This window comes from Dipodomys merriami, unplaced genomic scaffold (assembly GCF_024711535.1).
Source record: "Dipodomys merriami isolate MVZ:Mamm:240054 unplaced genomic scaffold, mDipMer1.0.p SCAF_103, whole genome shotgun sequence".
Classification (NCBI taxonomy): domain Eukaryota; kingdom Metazoa; phylum Chordata; class Mammalia; order Rodentia; family Heteromyidae; genus Dipodomys; species Dipodomys merriami.
In genome coordinates this window covers 235,854-260,210 of record NW_027202305.1, presented here as the reverse complement: position 1 = coordinate 260,210, position 24,357 = coordinate 235,854, and the positions used below count along the sequence as shown (strand labels likewise).

The 24,357-nt window shown below is 47.6% G+C and overlaps 2 protein-coding genes across 2 annotated transcripts in view; both read left to right on the top strand.

The window, feature by feature from the left end:
• Positions 1–13,129, top strand: part of LOC138809786 (protein FAM76B) — a 40,234-nt gene extending 27,105 nt beyond the window's left edge. The window contains exon 10 of the mRNA XM_069996761.1: positions 13,052–13,129. Within this exon, the coding sequence (XP_069852862.1) occupies positions 13,052–13,060 (9 nt within the window). The 3' untranslated portion in view covers positions 13,061–13,129. The remainder of the gene's footprint in view (positions 1–13,051) is intronic.
• LOC138809781 (sestrin-3-like) overlaps positions 2,002–24,357 on the top strand; it is a 32,118-nt gene continuing 9,762 nt past the window's right edge. Inside the window, exons 1-5 of the mRNA XM_069996728.1 lie at positions 2,002–2,164; positions 13,114–13,207; positions 15,596–15,661; positions 19,083–19,280; positions 21,140–21,322. Coding sequence (XP_069852829.1) covers positions 13,181–13,207; positions 15,596–15,661; positions 19,083–19,280; positions 21,140–21,322 — 474 coding nt within the window. The 5' untranslated portion in view covers positions 2,002–2,164; positions 13,114–13,180. The remainder of the gene's footprint in view (positions 2,165–13,113; positions 13,208–15,595; positions 15,662–19,082; positions 19,281–21,139; positions 21,323–24,357) is intronic.

Genomic DNA, 24,357 nt, shown 5'->3' with positions numbered 1-24,357 from the left:
TGCTGCAGACACGGATGTGCAGGTGTCACTGCCTTCCGCCCATTGGATGTGTGCCCAGGGATGTGTGCAGGTTCTGGCCTTGGTTTGTGAGGAGCACCCGTTCTCACAGAACTGCACTGATTCACCACCACCCCATCCGGGCCAGCATGTGTCGCAGATGAGTCATAGACAGGTGAAATGCAGCCCCTGTCGTTGTCAAATGCATTTCCTTTTTGGTGAAGGAGCTATTTATCTCTTTTTCTTTTTTGTAAAAAGGTGTTTTAAGCTGACAGAACTCAGAGCTGGGCTGGAAATGGCATTCTTTTAGAGAAAAGAATTGCACGTTTGAGGTCTCTGAGTTCCTTTTTAAGTGCTTAGTTTTGTGTGATATTCCAAACCTTGTGGCAGAACCAGAGCAAACGGCCCACGGCTGCAGATCTCCTTCAGAAGTCTCGTTGCGGTGTGGAGGAGCAGTGGGCATGTGGGTGATGTGCCCCTGGCACATGGCTGTGAGGTTGGGTTCCTGGGCCCGTCCTGGACTAGGGCGGGGAGCAGCTGGCTCAGACGGAGTTGGGCCTCCATGTAATGATTGCTTACTCTCCATAGTGTCTGCTCAAGAAGGTAGGGTATTTTATCTTTGTAAGCTTTCCTCTAATTTTTTTTTTTCCTGGAGACCTCGCAGCTCTGTGACATAGCAGTCAGATTCCTCTTCCCTTCCTGTCTCCCCGTCCTCCTGTGAGTTCTTCGCTACTCCTTGGCCGTGAGGGCTCCATTCCCCCAGTCACTGCCCGCCCACCGCCTGCTCCACAACACACCCCTGTCACGTCTGGTGCTGTTCTGATTTACAAAGATACCTCGGTGACACTTTACCTGTCTGATCAGTTGACTCAATTCAAGGTTTATAGGCTGTGTTCACTGTATTCTGAAGGAGCAGCCTCTTCAGGGTCTAAGTGGAATCCAGGGCCAAATTAAACCACCTTTTCCTTCCCAGTGCTTGCTTTAGCAAAGGAAGTGGAGATGGACAGCCTCCCAGTTTCTTTCTCAAGTCCATGGGTTCTGTAGAGAGAGGGTAGGTGTGGAACTGAACTGAGGATCATAAGACTTAAAGGGATTGAAAGCAGGTGGTAGTAAAAGTTGTAGTCGAATCATAAAATGTCTTTATCTCGTAAGTAGTGTTGTGTAGAAATGCCACAACCCACGCTGCTGAAAGAATGGGTGTGTGTTCACATGGTGTACGTGTGACCATGTTCACATGGCACACACACCTGTGTGTGTTCACGCAGCATTTTCTCATCGCTAGCGCTTCATGACTCACTGCCGCCTTCCTTCCAACAGTTAATGATTAACCAAAAAGGACAGACAGCAGTGTCTTATCATTATAAATCACTAGAACCTAAAGGATGGTAGCATGATAGGTCTGGACTCCTTAGGCTTTAGATGCCCTAAAAGTCAGGGGTTTAAAAAAAAAAATCAGGAGAATAGCAAGTGTGGGCCATGACTGTTCTGTCCGGCAGAGGGATGGACTAGAGAGAAAATATTTTGTGCAGATTTTTTTTGGGGGGGGGTCAGTCGTGGTGATTGAACTCTGGATTTGGGCGGGGCGGGGGTCCGGGGCGGGGAGTCGGGGTCCGGGTCGGGTCGGGGGTCGGGGGGCCCGGCCCGCCCGGCGCCTGCGGGTGGACGCACAGGGAACCGCTGCAAAAGCTGCAGCCTGTCAGCCCCGGGGGCGGGGCCGCTTCCTTGGAGGATTTGCATACGCTCCTCCTTCCCCTGTTGGCGGAGCGGCCTCCCCACTAAGGCCCCGCCTCCACCCTCGGGTCCCCCTGCGGAGAGGAGCTTAAGTTGCCCGGAGATTCGAGGCGGTCTCGGCCCTGCGATTGGCGGGCGCGGCTCCCGGCCGGGCTGTGGAAGCTCATTGGCTGCGGGCTGGCTCTCGGGGGCGTGGCCGCGCGGCGGCGTTGCGTCCGGGTCTGGCGGGCGCGCGCGGCAGGCGGGAGGAGCCTCGGGCCGTGAGGAGCCGCCGCCGTCTCTGCCGTGGTTCGGGCGGCCGCTGGCGCTCCACGCTCCGCGGGGACGCGGAGCTGCGTCCGTCCGGCGGCGGTGACGGCGCGGGCCGGCCGAGGTGAAAGGAGGCGGCGGCGGCCCGTGCGCCGCCAGCTATCTGCGCTGTGCCCACTGCCGGAAGGTGCGAGCGGGCCGGGCTGCGGGGGGCGAGCGGGCCGGGCTGCGGGGGGCGAGCGGGCCGGGCTGCGGGGGGCGAGCGGGCCGGGCTGCGGGGGGCGAGCGGGCCGGGCCGGGCCGGGCTGCGGGGGGCGAGCGGGCCGGGCTGCGGGGGGGGGGGGCGAGCGGGCCGGGCTGCGGGGGGGCGAGCGGGCCGGGCCGGGCCGGGCCGGGCTGCGGGGGGCGAGCGGGCCGGGCTGCGGGGGGGCGAGCGGGCCGGCTGCGGGGGGGCGAGCGGGCCGGGCCGGGCCGGGCCGGGCTGCGGGGGACGAGCGGGCCGGGCTGCGGGGGGCGAGCGGGCCGGGCCGGGCTGCGGGGGGCGAGCGGGCCGGGCCGGGCTGCGGGGGGCGAGCGGGCCGGGCTGCGGGGGGCGAGCGGGCCGGGCTGCGGGGGGCGAGCGGGCCGGGCCGGGCTGCGGGGGGCGAGCGGGCCGGGCTGCGGGGGGCGAGCGGGCCGGGCCGGGCTGCGGGGGGGCGAGCGGGCCGGGCCGGGCTGCGGGGGGGCGAGCGGGCCGGGCCGGGCTGCGGGGGGGCGAGCGGGCCGGGCCGGGCTGCGGGGGGGCGAGCGGGCCGGGCCGGGCTGCGGGGGGGCGAGCGGGCCGGGCCGGGCCGGGCCGGGCTGCGGGGCCAGTGTGGGGGTGCGCGGGGCCGGGCTGCGGGGCCAGTGTGGGGGTGCGCGGGGCCGGGCTGCGGGGCCAGTGTGGGGGTGCGCAGGGCCGGGCTGCAGGGGGGGGGGTGCGCGGGGCCGGGCTGCGGGGCCTGGGTCGCAGAGGGACTGGCCACCGCCTTCGTCTCGGGCGGATGCAAGGCGGGCGGGGGTCGAGGAGCTGAGGTGGAGGCCAGAGGAGGCAGGCGGGGGAGGGCAGAGGGCGCCGTGACCCGGGAGAGCACCGTGACCCCGGTGGCTGCTATGGCCCCAGAGGGCGCCGTGACCCCGGGCCACGGTAGAGCCCTCGGTCTGGTCTGCACAGCGCACCTCGGCCTCTCTCTGCGCGCGGCCTCTCTCTCTCTGCGCGCGGCCTCTCTCTCTGCGCGCGGCCTCTCTCTCTGCGCGCGGCCTCTCTCTCTCTGCGCGGCCTCTCTCTCTCTGCGCGCGGCCTCTCTCTCTGCGCGGCCTCTCTCTCTCTGCGCGGCCTCTCTCTCTCTGCGCGCGGCCTCTCTCTCTCTGCGCGGCCTCTCTCTCTCTGCGCGGCCTCTCTCTCTCTGCGCGCAGCCTCTCTCTCTCTCTGCGCGGCCTCTCTCTCTCTGCGCGGCCTCTCTCTCTCTGCGCGCGGCCTCTCTCTCTCTGCGCGCGGCCTCTCTCTCTCTGCGCGCGGCCTCTCTCTCTCTGCGCGCGGCCTCTCTCTCTGCGCGGCCTCTCTCTCTTCGCGGCCTCTCTCTCTCTGCGCGCGGCCTCTCTCTCTCTGCGCGCGGCCTCTCTCTGCGCGCAGCCTCTCTCTCTCTCTGCGCGGCCTCTCTCTCTCTGCGCGGCCTCTCTCTCTCTGCGCGCGGCCTTTCTCTCTCTGCGCGCGGCCTCTCTCTCTCTGCGCGCGGCCTCTCTCTGCGCGCGGCCTCTCTCTGCGCGTGGCCTCTCTCTCTGCGCGCGGCCTCTCTCTGTGGGCACGGCCTCTCTGTGCGCGGCCTCTCCTCGGTCTCTCCTTAGCCAGCCTCTCTGTGCTCTTTACACACTCGAAGAAGAAAGGAAGAGCTCACAGTGAGCAGCCCAGACACACGCGCGTGTCTGGGAGCAAGGACAGGCAGAGCGCCAACCAGGGTTGTTTTCGAGAGTTCCCTGTGGTCAGCCTGCTGTGTTTTCCTGAGAGAGTTGGGAAAGCAGACACACAATGCCTGTGTGTCTTTCTGTGTGGGTTTCTTGAAACAGCTTTATTGGGTGAGCACGTTGATGGCAGTTATTTTTCCGTAAATAATGGAGTCACAGGAACAACACTTGGTCACATGAACATTGGGGTCACATGAACACCGGGGTCACTTGAAGAACACTGGGGTCACAGGAACACCACTGGGTCACAGGAGCACTGGGGTCACAGGAATACCAGGGTCATGGAAACACCACTGGGTCACGGGAACAACACCGGGGTCACAGGAACATTGGGGTCACAGGAACGACAGGAACATTGGGGTCACAGGAACTCTGGGATCATGTGAACACCGGGGTCACAGGAACATCACTGGGTCACAGGAACACGGGTCACGTGGACACCAGGGTCACATCCCATCGGCACCGCCCAGCTCATGGCCTGTGGCCTGTGAGCTGTGAGCTGTGATGAGCCCACACAGCCACGTCGGCTCCTTCGCTGCAGCCTCACTGCAGGCCGCATGCGCACCACCTCGCTCAGCTTACAAGAATCGCTTCCCAAGTTTAAAAGTCAAAAGTTACGTCTTAGAGCGAAAAAATACTTGAAACGCTTGGTCCCTTCAGGATGCAAGTCACGCTCTCTCCCTGAGTGAGGAAAACTGCTTTTACTGATTGGATGCATTTTTAAATGACGACGGCACTTGGGCAGATGTGTTTCTACCTTCCTCTGAGGTTGTAAGAAGCTATTTCTGTTGACATAGAGTTCTTCCCTAGGAGAAAGTATTGCAGAGGGGAAATTCAGTTTCATTTTCACCCCGTCAGTAGTCCAGCTTTACTAACTACAAGGTGTTCCGTTTTGACTTATGGAGCAGCATGAAATAAGTGTCCATGGAGCTGGGATAGTTCGTGCCAGTTGTGACGCAACTTGGCAGATCTGTAGACTTGTAAGAATGCCATTCTTACCTGCTCTTGAAAGAAATCAGTGTCTAGAAACTTCAACTCGACATTCTAGAAGTAGCACATAAGGGTGTATTTGTAATAAAAGACATTTTTTGTGTTTGATAGAATATACGTGAAATTCATGTATAAGTAACTATCAAAATATGGTTCTTTGAGTTTTTTCTTATGTATTCCACTTGATAAAGTATACGGAAAGAAATGAGACGTAGCACTTTGAATTTGATAGTAGTTCATAATGGAAGAGTGAAAGTCATGTATATTTAGTATGAATTCCTGTGTGCTGTTACATTCATTACTAGTGGTGAAGAGAAAAGGGGTCTTTGTGAGCAGTTTCATTTGTGGTAGTATGCTGTTGAATTTTGAGGAAACTTGAGGAACTGAATTCCCCTTTAAATGAAATAATTTGATTCAATGCAGTACCTAAATTTTGAGTTGTGTGTTCTGTGACTATCACACCTTTTCTTAGAAATATCTTCACAATTCTGGTTCAGTATCTTACAAAGTAAGAAAATTCCTTTTTTTTTTTTTTTTTTTGTGAAAATACCGTATAGAGGGGTTACAATTACATGGGCAAGATAATGAGTACATTTCTTATCAAGCATTGTTGCCTCCTCCTTTGCTTCCCCTTCCCATCCAGAAAATTCTTTTTTTTTGGTGGGGGGGGGGGGGTCTGGTTGTGGGGCCTGAACTCTGGGCCTGGGCGCTGTCCCTCAGCTCTTCAGCTCAAGGCTAGTGCTCTACCACTTGAGCCACAGCGCCACTTCCGGCTTTTTCTTTTTGCTTATGTGGTGCTGAGGAATCAAACCCAGGGCCTCATGCATTGCAAGGCAAGCACTCTACCACTGAGCCACCTTCCCAGCCCAAAGTATTATTGAGTGTAAGGTTCTTTTTTTTTTTTTTTTTGGTCAGCCGTGGGGCTTGAACTCTGGGCCTGGGCGCTGTCCCTCAGCTCTTCAGCTCAAGGCGAGCGCTCTACCACTTGAGCTACAGTGCCACTTCCAGTTTTCTGGTGATTTATTGGAGATAGGAGTCTCATGGTCTCTCCTGCCCGGGCTGGCTTTGAACGGTGATCCTCAGATCTCAGCCTCCTGAGTAGCTAGGATTACAGGCGTGAGCCACCAGCGCCCGGCTCAGAAAATTCTTAAGGTATTAAATACACCTCATTTGTAAGTTTCAGGGAAAGTAGTGAAGAGGTAAACCACATAGAGGAATAATTGAATAAACAAGACTCATCAAATTTTACTAAATCTAACTTGCTCCACTGTTGATTAATGAAGTTATTCATTAAAAAAAAAAAAGTACTCAGCTGGGCTCTGGCTTCTCATACCACGCCTGTAATCCTTGATACTCACGAGGGTGAGATTTGGGGATGGAGTTCAAAGCCAACCTTGACAGGAAGTCCATGAAAAAAAAATCACTCTTTGTAACATTAGTGGCTGGTGGAGCGTAACACATTTTACCTGAAGGAAGTCCTGTGACAGACGGTCAGTCTGACCTTGATTTCAGCAAGGAAGCCCAGAGTGTCAGTCCCTACCGGCAGACAGGGGACACCAGGATGAAATTGGTGAGCGCGTCTGAGCAGGTAGAGCTGGCAGCATTGAAAAGGCATAGTTGGCCGGGCGCTGGTGGCTCACACCTGTAATCCTAGCTATTCAGGAGGCTGAGATCTGAGGATCGCTGTTCAAAGCCAGCCGGGGCAGGAGAGACCGTTGAGACTCATCTCCAATAAACCACCAGAAAACCGGAAGTGGCGCTGTAGCTCAAGTGGTAGAGCGCTCGCCTTGAGCTGAAGAGCTGAGGGACAGCGCCCAGGCCCAGAGTTCAAGCCCCACGGCCGACCAAAAAAAAAAAAAAAGGCATAGTTGGCTAGTCCCAGGGATGCACTTCCGGCGGTGGTCGCACTTTTTCACGCGCCTTTGTGATCAACGTATTTTGACACCTCACGGAAGGTTCCGGCACAGATACTGTCAAAATACGGGGGCCTCCTTTGCGGTCAGAATGGTCTGATATTAGCAACTTTGTGTTTCAAGCAGTGGGTTATACTACTGGCTAGTCCTTGGACCCGTTCATCTTTTCTTGTGAGTGTTGTCACTGGCAGTGAAATGGTGGGAAGGGCTTCGTGCCACCTTTCGCATCGTGATTTAGCAAAGCTGACTGTGATAAACCACAAAGCACACATAACAAACCCTTGGGGTCCCCAGTGATTTCTGAGTGTGAAGGGATTCAAAGACCAAAACCCTTGTGAGCTACTGAGGGTAGAGTACCATGCCTTCTGTGCTGTGGAGGAAAGGACAAGAAAGAGCAGATAACGAGGAGAAAATGTGGGTGATGTTCTCTCCACAGCCTCCACCCCGTGGGGGGCTCACCTGCCGGGGCCGCTGGGCCAGTGGTGCCCCCGTGGACACCCCAGGCCCCCCCCCGGAGCCAGAGAGCAGCTGTCTCGGGTTTAGAAAAGGGTGTAGGCCACAAAACATGTGCTCTGAAGGACTGTCCTCCCTAGTTCTGTGCAACGCTGAAGAAAGGTCAGATCCAGTGATTATGTCCACTGTGCTCTGATTCACTGATGAACTGAGAACTGAGAGAAGAGCAGGCAGGACAAGGGAGAATAAGACACAGGTATCCTGTTAGGACAAAGTAGACGAGGTAGGACGGCTTTGAGCCAGGACTTGCTCACTATGTCCTCCAGGGAAAGGGGGTTGGGGCTGTGTGAGGATATACTCAGTCCTCAGCACCTGGGGTCGGGGCTATGTGAGGATGTACTGGGTCCTCAGCACCTCGGATCGGGGCTGTGTGTGTGATGATGTACTCAGTCCTCAGCCCCTGGGGTCAGAGCTGTGTGAGGATGTACTCGGTCCTTAGCACCTGGGGTCGGGCTGTGTGTGTGAGGATGTACTAGGTCCTCAGCACCTGGGGTCAGGCTGTGTGTGAGGATGTACTCGGTCCTCAGCACCTGGAGTCAGGGCTGTGTGTGTGAGGGTGTACTGGGTCCTCAACCCCTGGAGTCGGGGCTGTGTGTGAGGGTGTACTGGGTCCTCAGCACCTGGGGTCGGGGCTGTGTGTGTGAGGGTGTACTGGGTCCTCAGCACCTGGGGTCGGGGCTGTGTGTGTGAGGGTGTACTGGGTCCTCAGCACCTGGGGTCGGGGCTGTGTGAGGATGTACTGGGTCCTCAGCACTAGGGGTCAGGGCTGTGTGTGTGAGGAAGTACTCAGTCCTCAGCACCTGGGGTCGGGGCTGTGTGTGTGAGGATGTACTGGGTCCTCAGCACCTGGAGCCTGCCTCACCTCCCTGGAGAGGTCAGGACTCATTTGTTGCACTGGTTAGACCTGGTGAGGCTCTACAGTAACTTGTGGTGGAAGTGGGGATAGAGAAGGAGCTCACATTGGCTACGCACCCTGACGAGCGGGTGGCACATTTGTCAGCTCTCTGCACCGTTTCTCTGGGGCCATTCATAAGTGTGTTGTAGATTATTTTAATTTATTTTATTATGTAATTTATTTCATTGTTTTAGATTACTTCAGACTCCCGTGTAGTCTGAAGCTAGCATATGGAGCCCTCTTCTTCTCCTCTCCCACTGTCTCCTGGACCGTGCAGTGCACTGAGCACACTGATGCACAACTCACAAGTCACACGCAGCTTTGCCCCTCAGAGATGGTTAATGCACAGTTCCCCATTAGCAGAACAGGACTTGGATTAAAAGATGCAACTGTGGACAGTGTGTCCATACTGGACATGACACAGAGCTAACACATGAATGCTTCTGTTCTTCCAGGGTATGTCTGATGTCTGTTCTCTACAGCCAGATTTTCTTTGTAAGAAACACTTTTGGGGCAGGCACTAGTGGCTCACACCTGTCACCCAGCTACTCAGGGAGGCTGAGATCTGAGGATGGTGGTTCAAAGCCAGCATGGGCTGGAAAGTCTGTGAGACTTGTATCTTCAATAAACCACCAGAAAACTGGAAATGAAGCTGTGGCTCAAAGTGGTAGAGCACTATCCCTTAGAAAAGAGAAAAGGGACAGCACCCAGGCCTAGAGTTCAAGCCCCACGACTGACCAAAAAGGGAAAAAAAGAATACGTTGAGGAGTCGGGTGCCAGTGGCCCACGTCTGTCATCCTAGCTACTCAGGCTGATATCTGAGGATCTCGATTCAAAGCCAGCCTGGGCAGGAAAGTCCATGAAACATCTGCAATTTAAAAAACCACCAGAAAAGCCAGAAGTGGCGCTGTGGCTCAAGTGGTAGAATGCTAACCTTGAGCTGAAGAGCTGAGGGACAGCGCCCAGGCCCAGAGTTCAAGCCCTATGACCAAAAACAAAAAAGAATATACCAAGGATGTGGAGTCAAGTGGCAGAGCATTAACAAAACCTGAGCAAATGCACAAGACCCTGAGTTCAAGCCCTGTAGTGGCACGTGCGTGCGCGCGCACACACACACACACACACACACACACAGAATTAGCATACACAAATAAGTCGGCACGTGCGTGCGCGCGCGCGCGCACACACACACACACACACACACAGAATTAGCATACACAAATAAGTCTGACCAAGTAATACAAATGGCTACTTTAGGGCTATTTCTTGTACCAGAGACTTCCTAGCAGTATTTTTTTTTTGAGGGGGGGGTCCAGTCGTGGGGCTTGTACTCTGGGCCTGGGTGCTGTCCCTCAGCTCTTCAGCTCAAGGCTAGCGCTCTACCACTTGAGCCACAGCACCACTTCCGGCTTTTTTCTGTTTGCTTATGTGGTGCTGAGGAATCGAACCCAGGGCCTCATGCATGCAAGGCAAGCGCTCTACTGCTGAGCCACCTTCCCAGCCCCTTCCTAGCAGTATTAAAACTACATGTTTTACTTTTACTTGTCTCTCTACTAATTAATAACTACTTATAATAGAAGACTATGTTATTTTGGGTATCTGTATCCCAAAACTTCATCTTCCCAATTATAGATATATGCTTAACATTTATCTAATCAGTGTTTTGCAGGTCTTGAGGTTTGAACTAAGGGCCTGGGTGCTGTCCCTGAGCCTCTTTGTGCTCAAGCCTAGTGCTTTACCACTTGAGCCACAGCACCATTTCTGCTATTTCTGAGTGGTTTATTGGAGATAGATTCTCATGTACTTTTCTGCCTAGACTGGCTTTGAACCTTGATCCTCAGATCTCCGCCTCCTGAGTGGCTAGGATTATAGGCATGAGCCACAAGCACCTAGCATGCTGAATATTTAGAAAGATCAGTATACCTCAGGGATAAGCTGGATTCTGTGAAGAATCATGGTTATCTGAGTCTGAAGTTACTCTGAAGTTTCAAAATATGTTTATTTTGTCGTGGGGCTTGAACTCAGGGTCTGGGCTCTGTCCCTAGTCATTTTGCTCAAGGCTAGTGCTCTACCACTGGAGCCACAGCTCCATTTCAAGTTTTCTTGTGGTTAATTGGAGATCAGAGTCTCATGGGAACTTTTTTGCCCAGGCTGGCTTTCAACTGCAACCCTCAGATCTCAGCCCCCTAAGTAGCTAGGATTACAGGTGTGAGCCACCAGTGCCCAGCTGCAGATATGTTTTATAATAACGATGGCAACCTCCACTGAATGCTACCTTGAGATATATTTTATGATAAAGATGTGTTGGTGTGCGCTCTGCCTGTGCTCACTGCATTCAGGTGTCGTTGTAAGGATGCTTCAAGTCACAACCCATGTTTTATGAGTGAAGGATCGGGTTCAGAGGGCTTCTGCAGCTGGGCTGCCCAAAGTCATCTTTCAGGAAGTAGCAGACCTGGGATTTGAAACCACTTTGAACTCCAGAGCCACACGTATCCACATAAGCCGGGCATGGCTTCCCAGGGGGCATGGTGTCAGCCTTGGGGAGTGGTGTGAGGAGAAGGCAAGTCATTCAGTTGAAAGTAACATCCTCTGAGAAGTTAAATTGAAAAACGTAAAAACAAAGTCGATTATTCAGAATACTTGCTATGGAATGAGTTTAAGGATTGTACAGTGAATACTGAGTCAGTGAGTGACTATAACCTGGTACCATTTTCCTGGGTTGCATATTTGTAAGAGAATCAGCATGTGATGTTTTACACCATGGAAATCTCATGGTACATAGAGCGATGACACAGTTCAGAGTGTGAGGTTCGAGTCTGGTTTAGTCCGTTTCTTTTGAAAGGAGGGCTTGACAATCATGCACTTTCATAATGCATGATTCAAATAAGATTACTAGGGGAACTTGGGGCCGCCTTATTACGATTACCTGTGGAAAAATTAAGTGCACACAACCTATAAATTGATATGGGTAGTGTTTCTTACTCTTATTTTTTTTAAATAATCACTGGCCTAATACACCTGATTTTAAGAAACAAATTCTCTTAATATATAAGCAAGCAATAATGGAAAATGTTTTGGTTAGTTTGGGGCTTGTAAAGGTTAAGAACATTCATGATATTGACCTTTTTTTTTTTTTTTTTTAGTTGGTTGTGGGGTTTGAACTCAGGGCCTGCGCACTGTCCCTTAGCTCTTTTTGCTCTACCACTTTGAGCCTTAGGGCCATGGTTTTTGAGTGGCTAATTGGAGATAAGAGCCTTACAAAGGACTTTTATGCCAGAGCTGGCTTTGAACCACAATCCTCAGATCTCAGCCTCTTGAGTAGCTAGAATTACAGGAGTGAGCCACCAGTACCTAGATGACATTTTTTAAATCTTCCTTTAGAAGTTATTTACTAACACCTATATGGTTTTATTTTACTTCATTTACTACTATGTGTTTATTAGCGATATTGCAAAGAACATACGAGTCATAGTGGAAAATGGAAAGAATTGCTCATGAGTGCCTCAGTGATAACTTTAACTTCAGATATCTGTCAAATGGAAGAAACGTATCAGCACTCTTTAACGTGATTTCATTTCAAATGCTGGGCCCCACCTAGAAGTGTCCTTCATCACAGTGTATACCTAGGAAAAACTACCGCATAGGATTAATACTGTTTTCAGTTTTGAGAGAAAGTATTTCTCAGCATGAGAGAAACTTGTGATTGAGCAATGGCTGAGAAAGTAATTTACAAGGTTTCATTGAGAACAGACATTTACAGGGTTTGGCTGAGTCTGAGCCAGAGTGTGATTATTGTAACTATAAAATTGGGCAGTAAGCGTTCTTTTAAGGTTTTCATATTCGAGGGAGTTGGTTCCCAAAATGAGCCAGAGGCAGACTGAGGGCAGCAAAGAGATAGGTCCTTGTTTAGATACAATAAATTCGGGAGTTTGTAACTTACAGTTTTTGTATCTCTAGCCCCTGTGTGTCTCATCTGCTCTACCATTCTCCGCCAATATGGTGAATGTTGTCTGTTCAGCCGGATTTTGTTTGTACAAACTGACAGCCTTGAGAGAAAACGTTCATTTGAGAGAATGAATATTTTATAAGAAAGAAATGCAAGGGACCTCTAAGAAAGCTGTCAAGAAAGCTACTGGATTGGATGGCGCCTGGGGAAGTGGAGCAAGGGCAGGGTTGCACAAAAAGGAACACCTGAGTTGTGTGAGGAGTATGGGGAGAGTCTGGTCTGTAATCAGAAGAGTGCTTACGTGAAAAGCAGGAGACGCCGGGTCAGGGGGAGTAGAGTCACCACAAAGTTGAGTTGAAGTTTCTATTCTACAAGATGAAAAAGCATTAAAAGATCCATTACACAGAGTGCGCAGAGTCAATACTGTGTTAGAAACTTAATTGTTAAGAGAGAAGAAGTGAGTTGGGGCTGGTGGCTCACGCCTGTCATCCCAGCTACTCAGGAGGCCGAGATCTGAGGATCACAATTCAAAGCCAGCCCGGGCAGGAAAGTCTATGAGACTCTTACCTCCAATAAACCACTAGAAAACCAGAAGTGGTGCTGTGGCTCAAGTGATAGAGCAAAGCCTTGAGCTGAAGAGCTGAGGGACAGTGCCCAGGCCCAGAGTTCAAGCCCCACAACCGACAAAAATAAAAATAAAAAAAAGAAAAGAATTGGAAGAGACAGACAGACAGGATAGTCCTTGGTACTTTCCTGTAAAGTGAGAAATTAAGACATGGAATCATGGAGTCGGCTGATTTTGTTCCCCCTTTGCCTTCCTCTCCCCATGTTCTGCAGTCACGCTAAAATTGGAGTGACCATTAAACTAGTAACTTCAGCGCAGTTATTTGCCATTTCAGAAAGGCATAACAAGTGCCTGGTGATACGATTTTAAAAGTGAAGCACAAGAAAAAGCCAAAGACAGCGATGTCCGATAGCACCCCGAGCACACAGGTAGGCAGGTGGCTGAGAAACTAACTCAGTCCCGTGTAACCAGTGGCTATAAGCCACTTAAAGATTTCCCCAAAACTAATCACAACAGAAGGAAATGGAACCTCAGTTTCTGGGCTTTTTACACTTAAATGAAAAGCTGAGGAAAAATATCACAGTTGGATAGAAACTCCAACTTACCAACTAGATAGGTAGAAAGAAAAAGGGTGGCAGGGAAGGAGGGAGGGAGGGAGGGAGGGAGGGAAGGAGGGAGGGAGGATGACAGGAGCACCAGGAAAAGGGTGTGTGTCCAGAGGTGGTGGTGCACACTGCGTCTGGCCCCTGGCACTCCGGAGGCTGACACTTGGAAGGACAGCCGGAGACATGATGCCAGCCCCCTGTCCCCTGCGCACCGGGCCAGGCTCACCTCCACTCTCCTCTGCCCTGGTTCTTCTGTCTCGCCCTGCACTGGGCGTCGAAGCCAGATCTGGCCCACACCTCTGCTTAGGAACATTTTACTGCAAATAACCATACAGTAAAAGGCTTCAGCATATTTGTGGCTGCCAGGTATCACTTTTGAAGTTAGTGGGTTTCGTGGCTATTTTTCTCCGCTGATGAAAATAAAATAGGTTAAATATGTTGGTTAGTATATTGTTAGTATTCAGCAAGAGGTTTAGAGATACAGCCCAGTTCACCTACCTTCAGAAATCTTCACACAGTTCTCAACTACCACAAAATACACCCCACACCTCTTGACACAAAGCAGTTGGTCTTAGCATCATTTATGTTAATGAACCGTCGGGTAACTGAAATGGGAATGGCATGGGAAATGATCATGGCAAACGGTCTCTTCGTCCATCACTGTGCGGATCACATGCTTCTGTGAGCTGTGCACCTTTCTGCTTTCTGGTCAGCTGGTAAACACTTAAGCTACCTTGTAGTTAATTTAAGTGCAGAGCCTTAGTTTGATTTGTACTGCAATGTATTCAGTCTCCAGCTCCAGAAATTATTTTTGTAGGCTACTCAGAATAAACATTTTATACACTTAATGGTACATTCAGCTGATAAATATGGTATTAGTAATGAGCCATCTGTATCTACAAAAGCCCTGTAAACCCTTTAATGTAGAAGAATGTATTTTTCTCCCATACATTTCCTCTAAATTTTTATTTCTCTCCCTATTGACATTTTTCCCTCCAACCAATGACTTTTTCCTCACGGTCAGATTCTTTAATGCTTGTTCACTGAAATGGCAAGTTGTCCTGAGTTGCTTGCTCGGCAGGGTGTGGCACCTGACACGTGGTCACTTCCCAGCAGACGTGCGTCCCAGGCCGCCTGGCCTTCACGGCCCCATGAAATGCCGCACACTCTGTATTTTTTATGTTACAGCTCTTGGAGCGCTTCCTTTTCAGAACGTTAGAACATTGCTTTTTAGTGGGTAAAGTGGCCATTTTCCCCATTTCCTTTGCTGGCTAAGAAAAAATTCAAAGCAGGAGAGGCCTCCTTTACCCTTAAACACACCTGTGAGGAATGAAGCGATTCTGGAGAGAGACTGCATGATTTACATGAAGTTATACTTACATGGTGTGTACTAAAATACTGCATTTTAAAAAAAGTTTTTTTATCTTAAAAAATTACATGCCCTGCTAATATGATAGCAGGTAGACAGAATTACCGTTTTCTCCATTTCTTAAATTCAACTAGTCTGTATTTCAAGTTCCATGTGTTTTTTTTGTGGTGTTTTTTTTTTTTTTTTTTTTTGTCAGTCATGGGGCTTGAACTCTAGGCCTGGGCGCTGTCCCTCAGCTCTTCAGCTCAAGGTGAGCGCTCTACCACTTGAGCCACAGCACCACTTCCGGTTTTCTGGTGGTTTATTGGAGATAGGAGTCTCACAGTCTCTCCTGCCCAGGCTGGCTTTGAACTGCGATCCTCAGATCTCAGCCTCCTGAGTAGCTAGGATTACAGGCGTGAGCCACCAGCGCCCGGCCAGTTCCATGTGTTTTAAAGTAAAAAAGTTTTGTATTAATATGCTTCCATTGTGTGCAGAAGTTCCACAAGCGAGGTCTTTGCTCTAGGAATTGGCATGTGATCCTTTTTTTGAGTGACTTTTTCCTTAGCTTCCAAAACATTAACAGGACACTGGTGTACTCGTGTGCGCTCACATTCAGCTTTATCACTGTGGTTCGTAGTGCAGGTGTGAGCTGCGTGCCCGTGTGGACTGTGACAGGGAAACGCACTGAGCATGAGGTTAGCCTTTATCTTTTATCCGCACAATGACCCAAAACTCATTGTGGTTTCACAGAGTTTATTTACTTATTTTTCCTATGTATTTTAGTACTTTAGGAATAAGAATTTACTTAACTCTTCTTAGAAAATCATCATTGATATATAAAACTTTTCTTTTAAAAATAGAATAAAACAATCAGAGAATCTCGACCCTTGACAAGAGGACCGAGTGCCTTTATTCCAGAGAAGGAGGTAAGTGTCTGTCTAAACACGTGCAGTGCCATTTAAAAGAACAACACACATTTTTCATACGTAAGTGAAATGTGTGTTGCTCTTAGGTTTCTTATTCGTGTGTTGGAAAACCAAGGAGGTGGTTTCTCTCCCTCCTTCCTTGGCGGTTTGAGTGTTTCTTAGGTTAAGCGAGGGTGTTCTCCTGGCGTGCTCAGGATGCTGGCGTGGGGTGCCGTCGCAGAAGCAGGATGAGTGGGCTAGCTCCTGCCAGAGTCATCTTCACACGGGTTTAGCCACCTTCTCATTGAATGACAACCCTCCGGACCACAGCGGCTGCGGAGGAGGCCCTGGCGTGGCACAGTGGCATGCTTTGGCCCCGTCCCCGCTGCGGCTCACGGACGGCTCCGCTCGTAGATGGCTGGGTTCATACAGAAGACCCCGAGATGCTTTCTCAGTTCATGTAGCAACTACGAATCTATTGCTACTGCGAAGGTTCCATTTAGACAAAGAGCTTCCGCTAAGGCAAAGCAAGTGAAACTAACAGACATTCTCTGGATTATATTATATTTTTTAAACTACCATCTTTATTTCTGAAGATGATAGAATGGATAACACATAATGAACTGAAGTGAAATCATCTCTTTTTCCTAAACAGCTATAATTAACATTTCTTCACAGTTTATGCCTTACAACTTACCTTTTAAGATTAAATTTCTCTCAGTCAACAGTACCTTTGTGTAATTTTTCTTTTCAGAAAAAACTTTAAAGAGCCTTCTCTGAAGTGAGAACGCTTTCTCACCATCACCTGGGCTGCAGGAGATACAGCTCTAAGCCTGACTCTGCTGTTAACCAGGCACAGACTGGAATTCAATCTTAACTCCAAAATATGACATATCTTTGTGTTAAGTCTAGAGAAGTAATTATAAACTACAAATAAATAATGAGCCAGGACTGGAATTACACATTATTTGTCTGTTAGTATATAAACTCTTTCACCTCGAAACCAGCCCAGTGTGACGCCCACACTGTTGTTATGTATAAAGCTGTGTATAAATAAGCTTTTTCACTCCCTAAGCAGGGAGGTCCACTCTACTGGATTGTTTTGTTTTTAGTAATAGAACAGGCTCAAAATAAGAACAGTAGTCTTGTGACCTTATTAATTTTTAAATTATCATGTTCTTAATCCCTAAAAAGACTCCAGAAAACTTCTTTAAAGAATGTTGAAAAGGCCAGGCACTGGTGGCTCATGCCTGTAATCCTAGTTACTCACGAGGCTGAGATCTGAGGATCATAGTTCGAAGCCAGCCCGGCAGGAAAGTCTGTGAAACCCTTACTCAGAAAAATCCAGAAGTGGTGCTTTGGCTCAGGTGGTAGAGCACCTACCCTTGAGCACAAAGAGGCTCCAGAACAAAGCCAAGCCTTAAGTTCAAGCCCCAATATCAGCAAAGAAAAACCAAAAGCAGAAGCCAGGCGTCAGTGGCTCACACCTGTAATCCTAGCTACTCAGGCTGAGATCTGAGGATGGTGTTTCAAAGCCAGCATGGGCTAGAAAGTTTGTGAGACTTTTTTTTTTTTGGTCAGTTATGGGCCTTGAACTCTGGGTCTGCGCACTGTCCCTCGGCTCTTCAGCTCAAGGCTAGCGCTCTACCACTTGAGCTACAGCACCACTTCCGATTTTCTGGTGGTTTATTGGAGATAAGTGTCTCACGGACTTTCCTGCCTGGGCTGGGTTTGAACCGTGATCCTCAGATCTCAGCCTCCTGAGTAGCTAAGATTATAGGCGTGAGCCACCGGCGCCAGGCCTGTGAGACTCTTATCGCCAATAAACCACCAGAAAACCGGAAGTGGTACTGTGGCTCAGGTGGTGGAGCACTTGCCTTGAGCTGAAGAGCTGAGGGACAGTGACCAGGCTAAAAGTGCAAGCCCCAAGACACACACACACACACAAGCCCCAAGACACACACACACACACACAAGCCCCAAGACACACACACACACACACAAGCCCCAAGACACACACACACACAAGCCCCAAGACACACACACACACACCAGAACACACACACACACCAGAACACACATACACACACCAGATTGTTGACAGGCAAAAACGAGCAAAGGAAAACATTTGTCTAAAGTACTCTAATTTGATTATCTTCACAAGCTCATGAGATCAAATGTAAATGTATATAATCACATGCTGCTACTTTTTTTGTTTTTGTTTTTTTTGTTTTTTTTACTAATATAAAAATGTATAATTATTATAAAATATAGTACACTGGGATATGAAATTGTATTTTTTAGTTGTATAGCTGAGATGTCAAGGAGAATACAGTTTTTCTGGATTTAACAATCTGTGATTCTTGGTGTCTTGCTTTCCCATCATAAAACTGGTTATTCACAATACAAACTAATGAGTTTAGAGAGCAAAACAATAAGCAAGGAAATAAAGGACTTTTTAGGTAAGGTGTCTTTAAACAATTAGAACATCTGTTTATTCATTATTTTCATCTGCAATTAGATAGCCTGCTGTTCGTTTTCAAAGTGTTACAGCTATACTTCTTATTGTGGTAAAATATACAAAAAATGAAAATTACCCTTTTAACTTTTTTTTTAATTGTAAAGATACTATACAGAGGGTTACAGTTACATGAATGAGGTAATGAGTACACTTCCTCTTGAACTTTGTTACCCCCTCCATTGTTTTCCCCCTACCATCCCTTTCCTCCCTACCTTCCCCAGGTTTTTTTTTTTTTTTTTGATTGTGATTAAGTGATTACATAATTTCCCGAATTTCACAGTATTGTGGAATAATGATGCTCATTTAAAGTCACAAGTTCATTCTAACTTTCCTGGAGCAAATTGTCTATCACAGTCTGTAACATATAATGGTGTTCACATGTTACATACCATATTTGTTTAGTAGTGGTTCGACCAGATGACTGGGAGTTCTTTGTTTCTTAAGTCCTGTTAGTTTTGTCGTATCACCTAACATTTTGGATTTAGCATCCACTTATCGGGGAGACCATGTACCATTTGTCTCTTCGTTCTTGGCTTACCTCGCTCAACATGATTCCTTCTAGCTCCATCCATTTCCCTACATGCTGCTACTTTTGCTCACTACAGATTGATACAACAATGCCAGGCAATTGGTAAAACAATGTGCTTCAAATGCCTAGAAAGCAGATGCTTTTCCCTCAGTTTTATAACTGTGTTTAATGTTTAATAACTTAACATTTGTTGTTTAATAAATCATGATACCAAAGCCAAAAATGAATGGTATTTTAAAAAATTGTTTCTAGTAAAAGCAACTGCATAATTTCAGAATCTGTTAATATCAAATGAATATTCATTTGCCTCATTCCGTAATGACAAAATTCATGTAAATCAGGGTCTGTTTACGGGACAGTTCTTACCCTGTGTTGTATTTCTTGGTTTTCAGGTTGTCCACGCCAATACCGTGGATGAGCAAACACACTTGCTCGTGGAGGAGTACTCCACGTCAGGCCGTCTGGACAACGTCACACAGGTCATGAGTCTGCATGCTCAGTACCTGGAGTCCTTCTTGAGGAGCCAGTTTCTCATGCTTCGGATGGGTGGCGCCCTTCCCCTCCCACACAGGCACTACATTGCAATCATGGTAGGTTCGATGCAGTCCCCTCTGAAATGCAATGTGTCCGTGAGCATGTAGAGAAGTGTATAAACACAATAGAAGAACACCAACACCATTGATAACTGTTTCGTTTAAGTTTTGGTAAACTCATTGTCTACATTTAATCTACCAGGTCCAAATAGTAATTCATAGGTCTGTTTTTATTCTTGATTTATCTTTTCATCATTGATAAGCTCAAATTACTGGTGACATTTTCTGTGGACATTTATCTTACACATGAAGATGATTGCTGATTTGGTCAAATAAGAAGAAAGAATCAATTATCACTAGTGGACGTTCTGAATAAGAGAAGAATTCTTCACTTCTAAGTATAGTTCTTGTTATGGGCAGGCTACCTAGTTATTGTTATCCGCAAGTCATGTAATTGGGGAGGAGAGTCTACACTGGGATGATAGGCAGCCAGAGTGAACTGGTAGAAAGAAACAGTGCTGCGGCTGGCTGGCTAATGAAGAACACGATGTGTTTGGAGGGTCTGGGGACAGCTGGACTAAAGAGCTGGCCAGAATAGCCGGATTTAGCAGAGTCGTTTTTTTTTTTTTTTTGGTCGGTCATGGGCCTTGAACTCTGGGCCTGAGCGCTGTCCCTCAGCTCTTCAGCTCAAGGCGAGCGCTCAACCACTTGAGCTACAGCGCCACTTCCGGTTTTCTGGTGGTTTATTGGAGATAAGAGTCTCACGGTCTCTCCTGCCCGGGCTGGCTTTGAACCGCGATCCTCAGATCTCAGCCTCCTGAGTAGCTAGGATTACAGGCGTGAGCCACCAGCGCCCGGCTAGCAGAGTCGTTTTTACAAAATGCTACTTGGTTATTTTTCTATATTCTTACTGAGGTTTTGAACAACAAGCAGAATTTCTCGAAGGATGAACTTGACTAAAACTATAATTTCAGCTTAATATTTTGATGGCAGTAAACCTGGTAAAGACAGAATGCTCAGAAACAAGAGAGCCCAGATAGAGAGATGAGAAAGGAGGATGGTCCTTTCCTGAGAAGCAGCCATGAAAGAAAAGAGGTCGGAGTCTGCTCTGCATGCATTTACCTATCTGTCAGCACCAAAACTGACTGTGTGGGAAGGAAAGAATCCGTGAGCGCCAGGGTCTACTAGTAGCATGGGGTGCTGAGGTCCGACAGATATTTAAGAGAAGTGCTTAAGTTAGCAGGAATTCTGAATTACTGAAGTACAAGCTGATAAGATACTGTTGTACTATAAAGAGAATTATATGTTTGCATAGTGGAGAGAGTATGTATTTCCATAAAATGACTATAAACTGGGTTCTGGGTTAATTTATACCAAGTTTTGGAAGAAATAATTGGCTTCATGTCATAATTATTTGCTTCTATAAGCATACAGCAGCTGTATGAATGATTCAAAACCTACTGCAGAAATACAATGAACATTTTCAAAGAAAGAGGATTGTTTTTCTTTTTAAAAAGATTTATTATTATTTATTATTTATAAAAAATCTCATGCTGGACACTGGACATTACGTGCCTATCATCTCAGCTACTCAGGAGGCTAAGATCTAAAGATCATAGTTCAAAGCCAGCCAGAGCAGGAAAGTCTATGAAACTCTTATCTCCTATTAACTTCCAAAAAGTCGAAGTGGAGCTGTGGCTCAAGGTGGTAGAGTGCTAGTCTAGAGCAAAAAAGCTCAGGGACAGTGCTCAGGCAATGAGTTTAAACCCCAGGACCAGCACAAGCACACACACACACACGTGCACAAATACACATGCACACACACACACATGTTAATAACTCCATCTAAATTATTTATAAATAGAATGAAACTAATGCTTTTGTTTTATCAATGAATTCTTTTCTTTATACCCTAGGCTGCAGCTAGACATCAGTGTTCTTACTTAATAAACATGCATGTGGATGAATTTTTAAAGACTGGAGGTATTGCTGAATGGTTGAATGGTTTGGAATATGTGCCACAAAGGCTGAAAAATCTTAATGAAATAAATAAGCTGCTAGCACACCGCCCCTGGCTGATCACAAAAGAGCACATCCAGGTACTGAGTGTTTCTTTGAAATGAACAAGAGTGCTTCAGAGCCAATTTTTAGTTAAATGTTTTCTTTAAAGACTTAATTTAAACTCTTGCAATTTATAATCTTGAAAAATAAAAATGTTGTATTAATGGATGTATAAAAGATAAATTTGAAAAGTTATGGGTTTGACTACAGATGAATACATAACTTCCTTAGGGGTGGTTCATTTTGCTAGGACTAGAGTTTGGTAAGGAGCCTTGACAAGGCAGCAGGTAGGGCAGGGGAGCCACCAGCAGGCAGGTGCCTGGTCCTCTGCTCAGGGCCGCGTGAGCGTGTGTGTGTGTGTGTGTGTCTGTGTGTCTGTGTGTATGTCTGTGTCTGTGTGTGTGTGTGTGTGTGTGTGTGTCTGTGTCTGTGTGTCTGTGTGTGTCCATCCCCTAGTGCATTAACTTCTGCAGGCCCTGTCTCCCTCCCGCTGTGGAGAGGGTCCAGATGAAATGAGTTCTAAACTCTTTGAAGTTCTAATATTCTATAACTTTAAGATTCACAAAAGGTGCTTATTAAATAAAAAGAGATTCTCTAGCTGGCTTGTGAAATCTTAAAAGCCTGGATGAGGACGGGACTTGGGCTGAGGCGAGCCCTTGTGTTCACGTGAGAACTGGAGTGTGGGCGAGGTCATTACAGAGTTCGCTGACTGTGCGGAGCAGATGCAGCCATCCAGTACCCAGGAGCTGTTGTCTGCATTATTATCTGTGCAAGCCTTATTTAAACCCTTCTAACCAAACAGAAGTGTTCTTGTCTTTTGTTTTGCATTTGCTTAGGGGTTTTTTGACTCTCTTCTTTGGTGCTTTGCCCAGTTATTTAACCAAGCCAATCTGTGTATGCTTAGGTTTTCTGGAAATTTTTGAAGCATCATCCTTTCCTAAGGTTTGAGTTCTGATTGGATAATGGTTGGTTCAAGGACTGTTTTATGTCCGGTCTGAGTTGTTTCATGCCAGACACTTTGGTGGGATGGTGAGACCAAGGCCTGGCCGTTGGGTTTGCTGGAGTGGGTGGGAGCAAGCACAGGCCGCGACAGTCAGTCCCCGAACGGCCATAGTGTGTGATTGTGAGTGAGCACTGCACAGAGAACGGCTCTGTGGCTGCTGAGAAGTCACATTGGAGCCGGCCTTGAAGACTACGGGGGAAGATGAAAACATTTCATAGGAAACAAAGAGAATGTCATGTCACAGTAAGAACAGCTTCCTGGTATTCAGCTTAAGGTTGGGAGATAGAAAATGGAAAGACATACTATATGGTCATATTGTACATAATGCAGTGAATGCAGAATCTATTTATTTTTATTACAAAATTTGTTTTTATCCTCAGAAAACTGTGGTCTCTAGAGGCGTAGGGAGTATACAAGCTGATCCCTCAAAACACTAGAAAATGGGTGTGTATTTTAATACATTAGTGTATTCTATATCAAACACATTTGAACTGAGTCTATTATATATAAATTAATATGCTACATTATACAGACTAAAATAGGAGTCCTGGTTATTACTGTTGGTAATATGTCTGAGCAAAAGAGCGTGGCCATCACTGTGGTGAAGAACTCACTAGAAGTTTTTGTGCCAAGTTGTAAAGTAAACACACTTTGTAATACACAATACAATTTACCATGCTGGGACTGAAATGCCATTGCTAGGCAGTGCTGCCCCGAGGGATAGGAGGTTGGCTGATTCATCTTTGTGGCACTGGACTTCCAGCTTGGCAGGTAGGCGTTCTACCTCTTGAACTGTGTTCCCAGCCCAGAGATCGTGAGAAGAAAAGACTCGTAAATATTCTGTTATCAGGATGTGGGAATGGAGCCTCCACAAGAGGTTGTCAGAGGCGGCAGGTATTACCTAATTACTGGAGGAAATGCATGGTTTGAGGTAACAAGTGGTCAGAAATAAAATCAGGTAGTGATTTGCAGATGAACAAAGTTCAAGTAGAAGAAACAAATTGTCTAGGTCTTCAAACACTACACACAAGGAGAGAAGACCGGGGATAGAATTAAGACAAGTCAGGTTTGCAGGCACTAGGGGAGATGAGGGCTGGCTGTGGAGATAAAAATAATCCCATTTCAGGGCAGAAGAAGAAATCAGCAAGTTGGTCATTTGGCAGTGTATTGGAAAAGAAGCCATCATACACCGACTTTAAAAAACTGAAGTGACCATGAGATGACATATAAATGAGCGTTGACTATGGTCCAAGGTTTAAAGAACAAGCTAAAAAGACACTGTAAATTCTAAAGAATTCTTCTAAAAAAATTCCTCAACAGTAATATAAAAATTATAAAAGTATTTAAAAATCCTACTAGGAAATATGGCCAAAATGTAAACAAAACTATAACTAAAAAAGCAATTTATTCTTCCAAACAACAACAAAAAAAAAATAGGGAGCCGTTTAACCATTTTAGAAGCACAGGAATGGAGAAGTAGTTAAGTATAAAGTTAAATATTGATGGATGATATTTAGCCTGTTCTCAAAACATTAATAGACTAAAATAGCTTTATGATGGGCTGGGAAGGTGGCTCAGTGGTAGAGCACTTGCCTTGCATGCATGAGGCCCTGGGTTTGATTCCTCAGCACCACATAAGCAAAAAGAAAAAAGCCGGAAGTGGCGCTGTGGCTTAAGTGGTAGAGCGCTAGCCTTGAGCTGAAGAGCTGAGGGACAGCGCCCAGTCCCAGAGTTCAGGCCCCACGACCGGACCCAAAAAAATAAAAAATAAATAAATAAATAAAATAGCTTTATGAGATAGTAACATGTCAGAAGGCCAAGTCTGAAAGACAGAAAAGTAAATATAAATGATCTAGCTATATAATAATGATTAAAGGTTTTATTAGCAGTTAAAAAATTGATTATTTGGGCTGGGAAGGTGGCTCAGAGGTAGAGCACTTACCTTGCATGCCTGAGGCCCTGGGTTTGATTTCTCAGCACCACATAAGCAAAAAGAAAAAAGCCGGAAGTGGCGCTGTGGCTCAAGTGGTAGAGCGCTAGCCTTGAGCTGAAGAGTTGAGGGACAGCGCC